General features: G+C 39.6%; 1 protein-coding gene across 2 annotated transcripts in view; it reads right to left on the reverse strand.

The window, feature by feature from the left end:
• LOC142151177 (venom factor-like) overlaps nt 1-18031 on the reverse strand; it is a 141384-nt gene that overhangs the window by 39147 nt on the left and 84206 nt on the right. For both annotated transcript variants that reach the window (XM_075206542.1, XM_075206543.1), the window contains exons 22-26: nt 16304-16370; nt 13583-13669; nt 11318-11527; nt 1610-1685; nt 1367-1526 (exon numbers count right to left, since the gene is read on the reverse strand). In XM_075206542.1, the coding sequence (XP_075062643.1) occupies nt 1367-1526; nt 1610-1685; nt 11318-11527; nt 13583-13669; nt 16304-16370 (600 nt within the window). The remainder of the gene's footprint in view (nt 1-1366; nt 1527-1609; nt 1686-11317; nt 11528-13582; nt 13670-16303; nt 16371-18031) is intronic.

The following is an 18031-nucleotide window of genomic DNA, read 5'->3' on the forward strand; positions in this document are numbered from 1 at the left end:
TTCCCTGTGTTCTACTAGTGTCTTCAGTTTCCTGCTGATTCCTGATCTACTCATCGCTGGTTTCCATACCTGCTACTGTCTCCTGTGTACTACTAGTGTCTTCAGTTTCCTGCTGATTCCTGATCTACTCATCGCTGGTTTCCATACCCGCTACTATCTCCTGTGTACTACTAGTGTCTTCAGTTCCTGTGGATTCCCTGTGCTTCTCATCGCTGGTTTCCATACCTGCTACAGTCTCCTGTTTCCTGCCTGTGTCCTCAGCTGGACTCTGATTACCGGATCTACTCACCTGTGGTTCCTACACTCGTCTCTGCCGTCCAGCGTCTCTGCAGTTCCTGCATCTCCCTGTGGACAGACTGTTCTACTGAATAGCGGTATGCCTATCTGTTATTGACTTTCTACGTTTACTCTGCATATCCGCTAGGACAAGTCTCAGCAGCGGTATCCATACCCGCTATAGACTGTTATTGTTACGCTGCATACCTGTTTGGAATTAACCGTACTAATCAGTCGTTAGATGCATAATTGTGATTGACTATCCATTATTGGCCTGCATATCTGTGCTGAGCAAGTCTTTACCAAGCAGCGCCACACATACCGTTATATAGACTTTATTGGATACGCTGCATATTGGGATCAAGTTCCTCTGTGCTCTCAGTGTCTGCATCCTATTATCCTTTGTATGCTTCCACTCATCGACACCTGTACACATCCTCACCTATTAAGCAGTGGTACAACTTGCTATACGCAGACCACTGACTTCCCCGCTACCTACCTGCACCTGGACAAGTCTTCTCACCATAAGCAGTGGTACAACTTGCTGTGCGCAGACCACTGACTTCCCCGCTACCTACCTGCACCTGGACAAGTCTCCTCACCATAAGCAGTGGTACAACTTGCTGTACGCAGACCACTGACTTCCCTGCTACCTCCTTGCATCTACTCACGTCCATCCTGATCTCCGTGTTCAAATCTGCCTTTCCACTATATCAGCTAGTCGCTGACTCATTGACCAAGATTGCTGCAAGTCACTGACTTTCCTATTATTTATTGGCATTCTCTCTCCATCTGCTGTGATATATGTTCCGCTAGTCACCCTGCTACCAGAGGACCGTTACTCTGGTAAGCCCAGTCATCTGGTGAATTCCTGGGCAAGACTCCTAGTGCCCGTGACAATATGAACACATCTGGAATACATTTTTTAGAGCTCATTAGTTACTTGAATTAGTATTACTGTAATGGTCATCTGTCTAGTGCAGGTTGGAGTCCTTTACACCTAGATGTCCACCATCTGGCTGTACTTAAATGTAATTAGTGGTGGCCTGTCTCCATGCTCTGCTGGAGCCATATTCTATGATGCTCTTACCTTCATGTACTGACCACTAATGGGAATCTTCTCTTGGAACATCCCATCTGGCTTTTGCCTCTCCAGGAGAAGCCACTTGATGGAACCACACAGGATATTTTTGTCAATATCGGTCACATCATTGGCCATAGCAAACACTTTGGCAACATAAGCCGTGAGCCTGAAGGAAAATAGTAGAAGGATAAATATGGTGAGGACATTTTGCAGAATTGCTGTTGTGTCTAAATAGAGAGATGCAGTTACCAGGTGCCGGAGTTTGTCCCAGGGAATGCTCCATATGAGCCGTCGTTGCTACGATGTCTGAGTTGATTGACATAACCTACAATGAAAGAGAGAAGAGAGAGCATATTACAGCAATTATAAAAAGTCTGCTATTGAAAATAAAGCTTGTTTGTTGAGTACATGCAAATAACAAATCAATCAATATCAAATGGTTCTTCTTACTCCACTGGAAGAGAGGAGGTTTCCCTGTAAGTATAGAATAGTGCTTTACACTAAGGGCTAGATTTACTAAACTGCGGGCTTGAAAAAGTGGAGATGTTGCCTATAGCAACCAATCAGATTCAAGCTGTCATTTTGTAGTATGTGCTAAATAAATGATAACTAGAATCTGATTGGTTGCTATTGGCAACATCTCCACTTTTTTCAAACCCGCAGTTTAGTAAATATACCCCTAAGAGTGGTCCAGTTTTGGAACTCCACACTATGGAAACTGGTAATGTGTGATTCAGTAACTGCATCAAATTATAGATAATTTAAATGCATTACTTACAAGATATGGCATGTTTATCTACAATTAGAATGTGATATTAAGGGAGTGAATGATCCAGGGGATTAATGATATTTAATCAACAGGCTAAAAATTAGCTTTACTGGAGGTGATCTGGCGCTAGGGTAGGAGTTGAAGAGAGATTGTGGCTAACTTGGTGCAAAGACTGATGATAACCTGAAATCCACAGCAACAATGATAAAAATAGGCACTTCAAAAAAAGCGGTACATATATATTAAGTATAAAACACCAGCACCTTGTCAGTCAAGCTGAAGAAAAGTGCCCAAAAAATCCTTAATATAACAAATACAAGGTGCTCCAAATTAGGTGTATATAATAAAAAAAAATTAAATCACTCTAGAGAGTATTTATATGTGTATAAGGCACCAATACATACTCTGTAATGTGTATTGGTAGTCATAATACATAAACCAAGAAGTGACTCAAAATCTATAAAAGTATGTAGTGGGAACATGTCATTGCTCTTGCAAGATAATGGTTATCACGTTAAACTAAAAAGATTGAAGTGGAGAAATTAAAACAAACAGGAAAGCCATCATCTTCTCTCAGAAAATATACAGCTGTAAGCAGCAGCACTTCTTCTGATTTTGCATAGGGATACCATTTATCTAACACAATCAAGCAGAAATGTTTTAACTGCAAATAGTTCACAGATGGTAAATGCTATTCCTTAATTCTTTTTCAAGCCAAATGCAGTAATATAGTTATACTAAAAAGCCAATGCACCTGCACCATCTGTATCCACATTAGTGTCCCCACTGAAACTTCCTGGGACACCAAGAACCCCCAATGGCATTCAGGACTCTGCAAACTATGCCTCCTGCAACTCAACCTAGATGCCAAAGCTCAGAAGGTCCATCTTGACAAGATATCTATAGAAACTTGCTTTCATTGCATAACCACAGTACGATTAGCTGCATACTGCTAAGGGTCGCAACAGTACTGCAGAATTTCGTGACAGATCCCCTCTGACAAACAACAGGCAACTTGCAGCTCAATATTGACTTAAATTATTATGCTAAGCACAATTGCTACTATGTTATTATTAAATAATATTATGCTAAGCCCTAAGCACACAATTTAAAGGGGAGACTTTGGTGTTTGGGGTGGATCCACTGAGGAAACAATTACAGGCCTTGGGTTATAGAGGTCTGATCTCTCGAATGTATTCATGTCTTCTGTATGAATCCACTGCAGATGATTTGGATGGTTTGAGGAATCAGTGGGAAATAGATATTGGCCCTTTATCAGACAAGGAGTGGGGAATGGTTACAGACAGTACTAAAGGTTATACTTCATCATTAAAATTTCAACAAATACAGGTGTTTATCTTACACAGGGCCTACTTTACCCCTATTAGATTTGGCAAAATTTCGCCCGGATGTTACCCCTAACTGTCCGAAATGCAATTCGATCAATGCTAACTTTTGGCACCTTCTATGGGAGTGTTCATGTATACAAATCTTCTGGCGAAGGATCAGGAGATGTATTCAGGTTACTGGAATTGAAGTGTCTCTTAGTTCACCAGCCACTTGTCTCTTTGGGCTCCGATTGAAGGGGAAAGTTAATAAACTGACAAAAATGTACATTTCACAGTTATTGATGTTGGCTAAGGTCTGTATAGCGAGGCTGTGGTTGGCCCCAACGAGTCCCACGGTTAAAAATTGGAAGGCACTGGTCAATACCACCATAAGGCACGAGAGATTTGTTTATACTAGCAGACAGGCACTGAAGAAATTTGAGAATATATGGTACAGATGGTTAGAGTCTCCATTCTATCCTGTGTCATCTAGTACAGATGCTCTATTTACTTAAATGTATGGCTACCGCAGTTCTTATAATAAGTATCTGAGTCCATGTAATAAACCCTGCATTTGTAACATACTTATGTATAAGCATTTACGATGTATGATCCTGAATGAATATAGCACATTTATTATTATTATGCTTTATTGTAGGGATGAGCGCACTCGGATTTCTGAAATCCGAGCCCACCCGAACGTTGCGGATCCGAGTCGGATCCGAGACAGATCCGGGTATTGGCGCCAAATTCAAAAGTGAAACTGAGGCTCTGACTCATAATCCCGTTGTCGGATCTCGCGATACTCGGATCCTATAAATTCCCCGCTAGTCGCCGCCATCTTCACTCGGGCATTGATCAGGGTAGAGGGAGGGTGTGTTAGGTGGTCCTCTGTGCTGTTTAGTTCTGTGCTGTTTAGTTCTGTGCTGTTTAGTGCTGTGCTGTGCTGTGCTGTTTAGTGCTGTGCTGTGCTGTGCTGTGCTGTGCTGTGCTGTGCTGTGTTCTGCAGTATCAGTCCAGTGGTGCTGTGTGCTGTGCTCTGTCCTTCTGAGGTCAGTGGTGCTGCTGGGTCCTGTGCTGTGTCCTGTTCAGTCCAGTGGTGCTGTGTCCTGTGCTCTGTGCTTCTAAGGGCATAGTTATTTCCCCAATATTCCCCTGTGTTTAAAAAAATAAAAAAAAGTTTTTTAAAAAAATACCAAAAACTACTTTAATTTTTTTTAATTACCACAAAATTTGCACAACCAATCCTGCAGTATAAGCCCATTGGTACTGCAATATTACCAAGTTCACACATTCAGCAGTAAAAGTCCAGTGGTACTGCAATATTACAAAGTTTACACATTCTGCAGTATCAGTCCAGTGGTGCTGTGTCCTGTGCTCTGTCCTGCTGAGTTCCGTAGTGCTGCTGGGTCCTGTGCCGTGTCCTGTTCAGTCCAGTGGTGCTGTGTCCTGTGCTCTGTGCTTCTAAGGGCATAGTTATTTCCCCATTATTCCCAACTTTTTAAAAAATAAAAAAAAAGTAAAAAAAAATAAAAAATTAAAAAAAAAAAAAAATATATAATAATTATAACCAAATTTGCAAAACCAATCCAGCATTATAAGTCCATTGGTACTGCAATATTACCAAGTTCACACATTCTGCAGTATCAGTCCAGTGGTGCTGTGTCCTGTGCTCTGTCCTGCTGAGTTCCGTAGTGCTGCTGGGTCCTGTGCCGTGTCCTGTTCAGTCCAGTGGTGCTGTGTCCTGTGCTCTGTGCTTCTAAGGGCATAGTTATTTCCCCATTATTCCCAAGTTTTTTAAAAATAAAAAAAAAGTAAAAAAAAATAAAAAATTTAAAAAAAAAAAAAATATATAATAATTATAACCAAATTTGCAAAACCAATCCAGCATTATAAGTCCATTGGTACTGCAATATTACCAAGTTCACACATTCTGCAGTATCAGTCCAGTGGTGCTGTGTCCTGTGCTCTGTCCTGCTGAGTTCCGTAGTGCTGCTGGGTCCTGTGCCGTGTCCTGTTCAGTCCAGTGGTGCTGTGTCCTGTGCTCTGTGCTTCTAAGGGCATAGTTATTTCCCCACTATTCCCAAGTTTTTTAAAAATAAGAAAAAAGTAAAAAAAAATAAAAAATTAAAAAAAAAAAAAAAAAATAATAATTATAACCAAATTTGCAAAACCAATCCAGCAGTATAAGTCCATTGGTACTGCAATATTACCAAGTTCACACATTCTGCAGTATCTTGTGCTACATATAATGGAGACCAAAAATTTGGAGGATAAAGTAGGGAAAGATCAAGACCCACTTCCTCCTAATGCTGAAGCTGCTGCCACTAGTCATGACATAGACGATGAAATGCCATCAACGTCGTCTGGCAAGCACGATGCCCAATCTCCTAGTACAGGGCATGTAAAATCCAAAAAGCCCAAGTTCTCAAAAAACAGCAAAAAAAGAAACTTAAAATCATCTGAGGAGAAACGTAAAGTTGGCAATATGCCAATTACGACAAGTAGTGGCAAGGAACGGCTTAGGCCCTGTCCCGTGTTCATGACTAGTGGTCCAGCTTCACCCAAGGATCTAAGCCCTCCTCCCCCCCCCTACAAAAAATTTAAGAGAGTTATGCTGTCAGCAACAACAACAAAACAGCAAAGAACTCTGCCTTCTAAAGAGAAATTATCACAAATCCACAAGGCGAGTCCAAGGGTGTTGTTGGTTGTGAACCCTGACCTTCCCATCACTGTACGGGAAGAGGTGACTCCATCCAGCATTTGCAGCACGCCCTCTGCATATGCTGGAAGGATCACCCACAGTCCAGTTACAGATTTGGCTAATGAAGGTGTGAATGTTGTACACTGGGAGGAGGATATTGATGTAGCTGGCGCTGAGGAGGATGTTGATGATTATGATGCAGACAGATACCAAATTGCATTTCTCAATTTCTATTTATATTCTAGATTATATAACGGCTGAAAAGTTTTCTGTTTTACTCCTAGTGGAGAGGGGATCTGATGCAGACAGATACCAAACTGCCTTTGTCCATTTCTTTGTATATTTGAATTGCTAGTTCTACAGTCTATGCAGGCTGCTTTATTTATATTCAACTACAAGTGTAGGGCGGGGGGGGGGGGGCATAGATAGCCACCAAAGTAACGTGGTCCATTTAATTTCACTTTCTAGCTCCACAGTCTGTGCAGCCTGCTTTTTTTTATCTTCAAAGTATTTATATTTACAAGCCTTGCAATCTAAATTAACTAGAGGTAGTGACGTGGTAGAACTCCAAAAGGCAGTTTGGAAGCCCCTGTACAAACTGGCTCTATTTTACCTGAGTTGTCCCCCCTCCAGTGTGTACTCGGAAAGAGTTTTTAGTGCAGCGGGGAACCTGGTCAGTGAGCGGCGAAGGAGGTTGCTTCCTCACAACGTTGAAAAAATGATGTTTATAAAAATGAATAATCAATTCCTCAATGAAGTACAGCACTGCCCTCCAGATACTACAGAGGGACCTGTGGTTGTGGAGTCCAGCGGGGACGAATTGATAATGTGTGATGAGGAGGAAGTACACACTGTAGGGGGAGAGGAATCAGAGGTTGAGGATGAGGACGACATCTTGCCTCAGTAGAGCCTGTTTAGTCTGTACAGGGAGAGATGAATAGCTTTTTTGGTGTGGGGGCCCAAACAAACCAATCATTTCAGCCAAAGTTGTTTGGTAGGCCCTGTCGCTGAAATGATTGGTTTGTTAAAGTGTGCATGTCCTATTTCAACAACATAAGGGTGGGTGTGAGGGCCCAAGGACAATTCCATCTTGGAACTTTTTTTTTTGCATTATATGACCAATCAACAGTCGTTTGCCATGTTCAAAAAGTAAAACCAAATTTAAAAAAATTCAAGAAATTAAACCAAAAGTAAAATGCCGTGTCATAATTTAAAACAAGAGATATTGACGTGCTCTAAAACTACTGTATTGTTGTTTATATTTTATAAACACTACACTTGAAAGCTTGAGTCTTTCAATAAAAAAGTAACTGTCCATTGCACGAATATTTGCAACAGGGACAATTTTAGGGTTAAGAAAGTCAACTAATAACACTTCGACGCTGTCTGTCTTTATAAACACTACACTTGGAAGTTGGAGGAGGTATTGTGGCCCCGGCACCAAATTTACTACCGGGGCCACTCCACTGTGCAGTCCATATTTAGGTGTATCAGATATTAAACAACGGTGACAGTTGATGCCCAATTTTTTAATTATATTGTGGCCTCGGTACCAAATTGTGTACCGGGGCCACCACACTACGCAGTCCAGATACTTGTTTGGTGGAATTCAGACCAGTTGAGGGTTTTATTATTATATTGTGGGGACCACTCTATCTATACCACACTACAACTCTATACCACTCTATTTAATACTTGAATTCTATTTAATACTTTAACTCTATTTCATACTTTAATTCTATTTAATACTTTAATTCTATTTCATACTTTAATTCTATTTAATACTTTAATTCTATTACTAATTACCATAAAGAGGAACTGCCGCTTCTATTTAATACTTTAATTCTATTAGTAGTTACCATAAAGAGGAACAAAATAAACCAATTTTACCAAAAGTATACTATGACTTAGACTTACAAACGCTACACTTGAAAGATGGTGCCTTTAAATGAAAAAGTCAGTCTTCATTGCACGACTATGTGCAACAGGGACAGTTTTTTGGTTTACAAAGTCAACCAATAACACTTGGACCCTGTCTGTCTTTAACATACTTGATGGGATCTCAATGACGAATTGTCTGTACCATGTTTGGAGGAGGTATTGTGGCCCCGGTATCAAATTGGGTACCGGGGCCACCCCACTACACAGTCCAGATACTTGTTTGGTGGAATTCTGACACGTGGAGGGTTTTTTAATTATATTGTGGCCTCGGTACCAAATTGTGTACCGGGGCCACCACACTACGCAGTCAAGATAGATAGATGCGTATCATAGATAAAGTACATTCAGTGGTGTGGGGCAAATTGAAAAATATTCAAAATGCACTGACATTATCAAAAACAAGAGGTCGTCACACGCTAAAACTCCAACATGTATATGATGGAGAGGATGGAGGAGCAGCCGTATGTGTAGTGTAATGCAGACCTGTTGAAGGTTTTTTATATATTTTATTGTGGTGCCCAGTGCCCACTCCTCTAGGCAGTCCAGGTACATTTATTGGTGCGATTCATAAAAGTTCAGGGTTTTTAATATATTGTGGTGACCCACTCCTCTACGCAGTCCAGGTACATTTATTGGTGCGATTCATAAAAGTTCAGGGTTTTTAATATATATTGTGGTGACCCACTCCTCTACGCAGTCCAGGTACATTTATTGGTGCGATTCATAAAAGTTCAGGGTTTTTAATATATTGTGGTGACCCACTCCTCTACGCAGTCCAGGTACATTTATTGGTGCGAATCAAACAAGTTGATGGTTTTCTTATTATATATATTGTGGTGACCCACTCCTCTACGCAGTCCAGGTACATTTATTGGTGCGATTCATAAAAGTTCAGGGTTTTTAATATATTGTGGTGACCCACTCCTCTACGCAGTCCAGGTACATTTATTGGTGCGAATCAAACAAGTTGATGGTTTTCTTATATATATTGTGGTGACCCACTCCTCTACGCAGTCCAGGTACATTTATTGGTGCGATTCATAAAAGTTCAGGGTTTTTAATATATTGTGGTGACCCACTCCTCTACGCAGTCCAGGTACATTTATTGGTGCGATTCATAAAAGTTCAGGGTTTTTAATATATTGTGGTGACCCACTCCTCTACGCAGTCCAGGTACATTTATTGGTGCGATTCATAAAAGTTCAGGGTTTTTAATATATTGTGGTGACCCACTCCTCTACGCAGTCCAGGTACATTTATTGGTGCGAATCATAAAAGTTCAGGGTTTTTAATATATATTGTGGTGACCCACTCCTCTACGCAGTCCAGGTACATTTATTGGTGCGAATCATAAAAGTTCAGGGTTTTTAATATATTATTGTGGTGACCCACTCCTCTACGCAGTCCAGAAAGATACCTTGTTGCAACGTTTTGGACTAATAACTATATTGTGAGGTGTTCAGAATACACTGTAAATTAGTGGAAATGCTTGTTATTGAATGTTATTGAGGTTAATAATAGCCTAGGAGTGAAAATAAGCCCAAAAACTTGATTTTTAAACTTTTTATGTTTTTTTCAAAAAAAATCCGAATCCAAAACCTTAAATCCGAACCGAGACCTTTCGTCAAGTGTTTTGCGAGACAAATCCGAACCCCAAAAATAACGAAAATCCGGATCCAAAACACAAAACACGAGACCTCAAAAGTCGCCGGTGCACATCCCTACTTTATTGTAATCTTGTAAATTCCGTCATTTAATTCCGATATGTGTGCGATTGTTTTTCTTTTCTTTTTGTTGTTTGGTATGTTTATATCTTAAAAAATTTCAATAAAAATACTGGATTTAAAAAAAAAAATTATTATGCTAAGTTATTGAGCTACAATCAGCTATGCACCAAGTCAGTACAAACAACTGGAGAATGGTTTCCTGATAACTTTTGTTGGTCAGGAATATTAAAAGAGGTAACTAAATATTTGTTGGACTGACACCAGTTGTCTGAAAGTAATGTCTACTCCTATTGAGTCCCTCAGTAACCCTTATCAGTCTGAGAAACAATGTTTATAGATTATACCACCTGATATCCCCAAACTTCCAATGCTTTAACACAAGTATTCTTCAGGGTTGGTTTAACCTGCAAAAATCTTTCTGAACAAGGGCTTCAAGTTCTGTTCCACATGTTACAATACTTTCATTTCTAGCTTCAAAAGATTGTCATATGAAATGAAAAAGCTAATTAAAAATAATTATCCCATTCTAAAGCATGACCCAATATTAAAAACGATCCTTCCCCAGGATAATATTGTTATTTTTTTAGAAAGGGGCATCATCTCAAAAATACATTAGCTTTGAATCGACAGTTTTCTTTAACCCCAAAAAAGATTAACCTAGACATAAAGAAGTTGATGCAGAGTGAGTACTACACCAGTTAGAGTGGTATAACTTATGTGATTTTACATGCTCAGAAAGGGAACTCATGCAAATAATGATTTACATTTACTTACAAGCAACAGACTCTCAGAGGCCAATTTATTAGGTATACCTTTCTAACACTGTGTAGGACCAAACACCCAGGTTTGCCCCCGAACAGCCTGAATTCTTAGTGTCATGGAATCAACAACGTGCTGGAAACATTCCTTAGAGATTCTGGTCCATTATGACTTGATAACAACATGCAGTTGATATGACGGCTGCACATTCATGCTGCAAATCTCTAATTCTACTACATCTCAAAGGTGCTCTATTGTATTGAGAACTGGTGTCCATGGAGTCCATTGGAGAACACTGAAATAATGATCATCTGATATGGCACATTACCCTGCTGAAAGTAGCCTTATGAAGATAGGTAGACTGCTGCCATAAAGGGATGCACATGGTCAAATACAATAGTCAGGTAGTGGCATTATTTAAACAATGCTCAACTGGTATTGAGGGGTCTGATGCGTGCCCAAAAAAAATTCTCTCCACCATTAAACCACCATGACCAGTCCGCAATGTTTATTATTTGGTAATTGTTTTATTTCAGGGGAGTGCATTCTCCTAAAAACAGCTGCTGAGATTTAGGTTATATTAAGCTTCTGATAAGGATTTTTACTTGGTTAGCCTAAGACCCAAAATGTGATTAATTTTGAAATATGCTATGTTGTTTGTTTATATTGATAACTCTAGTCTAAAGCACCTTGGTCCCTGAACTGAATCAGCAGAATGAAAGCACTCACCTTGACGAATATTCGTGATGGCCTTCTCCCTGCGATTCAGTCCTATCCGTTCCCACTGGTTAGTTTTGTCCAGATACTGAGTGGCAATGACCACTGGAGTCATTTTTATCATGTTTTGCTCAGCACAGCCAGATGGCACTACGATGAGATCCTGCAGATTGGAACCATCAATGGAATCTCCAACTAACTGAGCAACTGGAATTCCTATAACTGTGAAAAAGAAGATAAATTGTGAAGCAGTAAATGTATAGGCGATATAGTCAGTCATCTGATGAAATGCAATATATAAGTCATGCTACAATGAGGAGTTTAACAGTAGCAATCAACACAAAAGGGTCAACAGTACACCAAGTAACTCACCTCTCCCAGGGCCGACAAGAGCCCCATCTCCAAGGCTCGACACCCAGGAGACGTTTAAATGTATACACCTTTACCGAGGCTTTGAGAATTGAAGAGTTTCTGTACTGTGTTGTATTAATTTAAACTGTATTCTGACAGTGGAAAATGTTTGTGATCGTTGGCTAAACCTTCATTTGGTCAACATTCAGAAAGTTGACAACATTAGGTCGACAGTTCAAATGTAGACATTATTAAATGGTTAGGGTTTGGAATAGGGATAGGGTTAGGGGGCCTGATTCATTAAGGAACTTAGGCAAGAAAGTTCTTACTTAAGTCTCCTGGACAAACCATGTTAAAATGGAAGGGGTGAAAACTAGTTTTCTATTTTGTACATAAGTTAAATACTGGCTGTTATTTCATGTAGCGCACAAATATTTGATAGCTTATTTGTGCACTGAAATTTAAAGTTGATATTTGTGTGCTACATGAAAAAACAGCCAGTATTTAACTTATGTGCAAAATAGAAAACTAGTTTTCACCCCTTGCATTGTAACGTGGTTTTGTCCAGGAGACTTAAGAAAGTTCTTGCCTAAGTTCCTTAAAGAATCAGGCCCAGGGATACTATTGTCAACCTAATAATACTGGGTACATTTGAATTGTCAACCTAATAATACAGTCAATGTCATTATTCTCGACTTTCAAACCCTGTCTATTTTATGGTGTTGACCAAATACATGTTGATCATGTAACTGGGGATCAAATTGCAGTCATCAACAGATATGCACATGCATATATGAGATTCACATTAGAATGCACTTAAAATATATATATTAATGCAAATAAATGAACAACATATAATACTATAATCATTAATACAAATATGTGCCATAAAAAATATTTTATATTTTTTTCATTTCTTTATATTATAACTATGAATTAGGATATTAATGTGTACTGTACAAGCACAATGCATTTTTACTGTCTCTCTCTTACTTGTATAAACATGTCCTGTGCTATATAGTGGCACACATACATGTAGTTTTTAATACAAAGACTATTACGTGACAGTCATCACTATCAGTCACCACTTACACGTTCCCTGCAGCTGGTGCAAATGATACGGCTAAAAAAAAGCATACTTACGAGATACTCAGGACTTGAATTGGCTGCATCTGCATTCAATGCCTCATTTGCATTCTGTCATGAATTGCGTGCAATTGCCTTTATTTGTGTGCATTCTGTCTGGCGCATACGCAGAGACAAATCCCACAAGATACACAAGCAAATGGACATGAATCAGTCCCTTAATGAGACCTTTAATTCCTACATCAAATCACAGGAGTGATTTTACTGAACAACCAGAAGTAGAGGGTGGGGATAGTTCATCATTACTTTAATCCCAAGCCCCAAGTACTGTAGAGTTGCGACCAGAGGGGGAAGAGATTTCAAAGAAGCTTTTGTAGCTCCTTAAGAATATAATGGGGCAAATTAGGACCTTTATACTCATCATACAGATGTACTCATTCAAAAATAAAAATAATAACATTTTCTACTAAAGGAATTCAATGAAATATGGTTTACTTTCCATGCTCCTTCTCTTTTCACACTAGTATTCTATACAAATCAGGAGACAGAATAAAAAAGTATCCTACTAGGTTATAAGTAAAGTTGAGGGCTGCCATGGTTGTAATAGAAAAGGTGGTTCTTCAGCCCAAAGTTCCTGCTGCTGGGCTATATGTTTTCAACCTTTGCTCTGAAGGAAGAACAGTGTTAAGTTAGGACTGAAATTCAGAGGCTCCTAAGCATCTGTCTTTGTCGCTTCAATTGTTTTAGCAACTTTCTGTCCCACATATATTATGCTCAAAGACAGCTGTATTGGTTCCTCCCAGGGACAAAAACTGTGGACAGTCCATGTCAGAGTCTAACCTTGTATAATGATGATGATCCTAATTTCGGTCTGTGGAACGATGTTCTTGTTAGTGAAAGATCGAACATTCACTATCTGCTCTCCACCTAAATTTAATAAGAATGATTAAGTTTGGTGTGTGAAGGAAAAGTCACTTGTTACCATGTAAACACACAGTATCATCAGAATATCATCTTTTGATATTTAGCTAGCCATATGTAAAGGAGCACTGGGAGACAACTATTGTGTGGAGTAAATTAATAATAAGAAGAATTCAATGTAGAGATCTGTGGTACTGCTTACTAGTGTCATGAATGGGTATATTTAATCTGTGATAGAATGGAAAGACTATGTATTGGCATGGGTGGGCATACTACATATGGGAGTGAATGGCAGTATATTGTTTACTGAGCTGGATTGGGGCCTGTTGCATACTTGCCCAATCTTTCAGAACATCCAAGAGTTTCACCAAATTTTTTCCGGGACTCATGAGAGAGCAGACCTCCCACCCAGATACCGCCCACTTCGCTACAGAGAGCTTTATGACGTTTTATAAAGCTATTCAAAAGGCCCTGCCCAGCTGCACGGGTATGCAAATAGTGTCATTGCCAAGTAGGGGTGGAACTATGATAATGTGAATCACATCGTCATGCACGGTGCACTTGTCACTTGGACCTACCCTCAAGAAGATCCTGGAGGGAAGGTCTAAAAATATGGTCTGTTGTATACTGTGATCCAGTGAAGGACATATTGTGTTCTGGGTGGCAATTAGGTGTAGATCCAGCAAGTTTCAGACTGGACTATGTCTTACATTATGTCAAGTTGGCCATGGAATTGTCCGACTCCTGTGACTGTAACATTTCCTGCCTACCTTTAAATGATGTCGACAGAAGAGACTTGCACTGATTCTCATCTAGTACAGTCTTCATTTAACCTACTTCTAACTTACCCTTTTTTCATCTTAATAGATGTGTGGCTATTATTTTCACTTTGGATCATAAAGTCACACTTAAAAAATAGCAAACATATTACAAACAAGTTAACCCATGCATGATACTCATGCATTCTAGTCAAATCAAGCTACTTAAGGTGTTAAAATGGTTCTTGTCTTCTTCATCGCACCACACACATGCTGCTAGGCTTTTATATATTAGATAATGCTAAGAATTTAGTAGGTCAGTGTAGTATATAACTCCGCCCAGCAGGTGGCGCTGCAGCTTGAGCACTCTGTCACCCAGTAGTTTTTTCCACACACACCCACACACTAACACAGCATGTGTGTTCATGAGGTAAAATGACCTCACAAAAATGAGTTTGAGCCCTCAACTCGTAAATTTAGCCTTTACTACCCCTCCCATGGGGGGAAGGGGGGATGATGAAAGTTAACTGACTTCACTATTATAATTTTTTTGTCAAATAATGTCAGTATACCAAATTTCAGGTCAATTGGATGAGCCCTTTCTGAGAAAATATTTTTTTCCACACACACACACACACTAACACACGCCGCTAGGCTTTTATATATTAGATTAGAAGATAATGATAAGAATTTAGTAGGTCAGTGTAGTATATAACTCCGCCCAGCAGGTGGCGCTGCAGCTTGAGCACTCTGTCAGCCGGTATTTTTTCCACACACACACACTAACACACGCCGCTAGGCTTTTATATATTAGATTAGATTAGAAGATAATGCTAAGAATTTAGTAGGTCAGTGTAGTATATAACTCCGCCCAGCAGGTGGTGCTGCAGCTTGAGCACTCTGTCACCTGGTATTTTTTCCACACACACACACACACACTAACACACGCCGTGAGGCTTTTATATATTAGATGCTGTCTTTCACTCTCTTATGTGCACTCAGTATTTTTTACCTCTTTGTTATTGCGTATTATTATGGCGGGTTTAGGTAGTACTAGTTTTGTTTTATCAGTGCTGGTAACGGCAATGTCACAGGGGCCGCAAACTTTTTTTGTCCCCGCGTTGATTGTCAATACCACCTTGGGAGCACTAGGGCTGGCTGGGCCTTTTTAGGAGAGGGAGCCCACATGTTTATTCCTATTTATTTATCAATGTATTTATTTAATACCCTTAAAGTCCATATCATATTATCCACTTTAAGCATATAGTACTAAAATGTATGGTACTGAACAGAAAGTAAAATACATCTTTTAAAAAGATGCAAGTTACTCTTAATTTTAAGTATAAATTGCGTTCAACTTTGCATAAGGCCCAAAGAGAGCAGTAGGGTGAATGTTAGTTTATAAGTCTGGTGGAAACCGCCCTGGGAGTTTATATACTAACCTACGGGTTTGAAAAAGTGGAGATGTTGCCTATAGCAACCAGTCAGATTCTAGCTGTCATTTATTTAGTACATTCTACAAAATGATATCTAGAATCTGACTGGTTGCTATAGGCAACATCTCAATTTTTTCAAGCCCGCAGTTTAATTAATATACCCCCTGGTGTGGTGTCGTTTATAAAATATCTAGATTTTTTGATAATATTATAGGCAGTTTATGTAAAAATAATGTTCAAAATGGACATTTTCTTGTTGCCATTGTCTGAAACAGTGGTGACATCTAGTTAGAATAACCATAACTCAGATATCTTAAAATGCTCAGAAAGAAATGATGATGATGAATGAGAAATGAGAGGGTGATATGAAGTGATAGATTGGGGCAGTCAAGAGAGACACACACACTCTTCCACAAATACACAAGCTAAACGAGAGGTGCACCTACTCCTCCCTCTTGTTTCCGGATCCAGTGTCACCGACTTGAGAATTTCTGTTTTACGAACCCCTTCTGGCTGACACAGGAAGAAAAACAAGAGTAAAAATGAAGCAGAAATATATTGAAAAACACACACCTATATATTGTCTGTTAAATATATATTAAAATTTAGGTGAAAACATCAAAGTGTTAGCAAAAAAATATTGCATGTTGTAGAAGACAGGGATTTTAATTTTTTCCCTTTCTTTAAGTGTCATAAATATCTTCTTAACCAGAAAATCATTCAGAAGTTGCTGACAACGCTCTCAAAAGTATGAAAATTTGATGTTTACAAATAGGTTACTGTCTGGTCTTAGTTCCATTATAGTTTTAGCTTTTGTTGTGGAGAGGGTTTGTTTACTCTCCTCTTCTTGATTTTGTGCTCACCTGCTCAGTAAAGGTGTGTTATTGTTAACATGAAATAGCGCCATCATATTACACAGAGCTACACAGAGAATGCTGTTTTCATTTGTTTTTTTCATTTATTCACAACAGAGCTTATAGCCTAAATTCTCTACCACACAAACACACACTAACATGACTTAGGTAGTGCCCTGATCAGAAATGAGCCCAAAGCATTTCTAACCACTGTGTCATCATGCTGCATGCCAGATGTTTGAGTTCATTTAAAATCAGGTACCAGCACTAGTGATTAGGTAAACTCGGCAGCTACTGAATGTGCCATCATTTCATTTATTTAGCGTTTTTAATTTTCCCTGTGGCACCCCCACACTGAGTGCCGGCCACCGTGGGGGAGAAAGTGGAGGAGAATGTGGCTGGATGTCTGCTTTACATGTGCAAAGGTAGTCTGGCTTCAGAGTCTATGCAACTGGTGAGAGAAAGGGACAGGGAACTGTTCATAGCTACAAGAACCATTCCTGCACTCATGTACCTACTGGCACCATCTTATAGGGTATTCTTCAGACTATCCTTAGCTCAGGACCAGGCAAATCCCTAAGTGACCAAATCTCCGTCCATAATACGCACCACTCAGTGCCATCTTACCTACTTTCACAAGTCCTCTGTTTCCTGATAACACAAACCTTTCCCCTACCATGTACGATAATCTTACACTCATAGCTGTGACTCTGAGGGGGGTATTCAATTGTTTGCGAGACGCGATAAAATTTTGCGCTTGAAAAAGAAAAAATATCCTGCGCTCGTTTTTTCCTGTTCGAGCGCTCGTTTTAAAAAAAAAATCCCTCAATTCAATTGTTAAATTGCATTCTCCCTCTCGCGCTCTATTATTGGTCCTAGCGAGTTTGAAATGAGGAGTGGTTAAGGCAGGCATTTTAGTATTAGCACTGAAATCAAGAATGGCCCCAACACTGCAATCAAGAATGGCCCCAACACTGCAATCAAGAAGGGCCCCAGCACTGCAATCAAGAATGGCCCCAACACTGCAATCAAGAATGCCCCCAACACTGCAATCAAGAAGGGCCCCAGCACTGCAATCAAGAAGGGCCCCAGCACTTCAAAGGAGATTGGGCCCCAGCACTGCAAGCAACAATGGACCCACCTGGACAGTATATTTAAAGATTTTGCAAGCAGGAATTTTTTTTAAAATGTATTTCTTCAACAGTGGCCAAGCATGGACATAGGTATAAATTTGTGGGACAGTGGCCAAGCATGGACATAGGTATAAATTTGTGGGACAGTGGGCAAGCATGGACATTTGTGGAAGGTACAAATATTTGT

Source organism: Mixophyes fleayi, chromosome 4, assembly GCF_038048845.1.
Source record: "Mixophyes fleayi isolate aMixFle1 chromosome 4, aMixFle1.hap1, whole genome shotgun sequence".
NCBI classification, from domain to species: Eukaryota; Metazoa; Chordata; class Amphibia; order Anura; family Limnodynastidae; genus Mixophyes; species Mixophyes fleayi.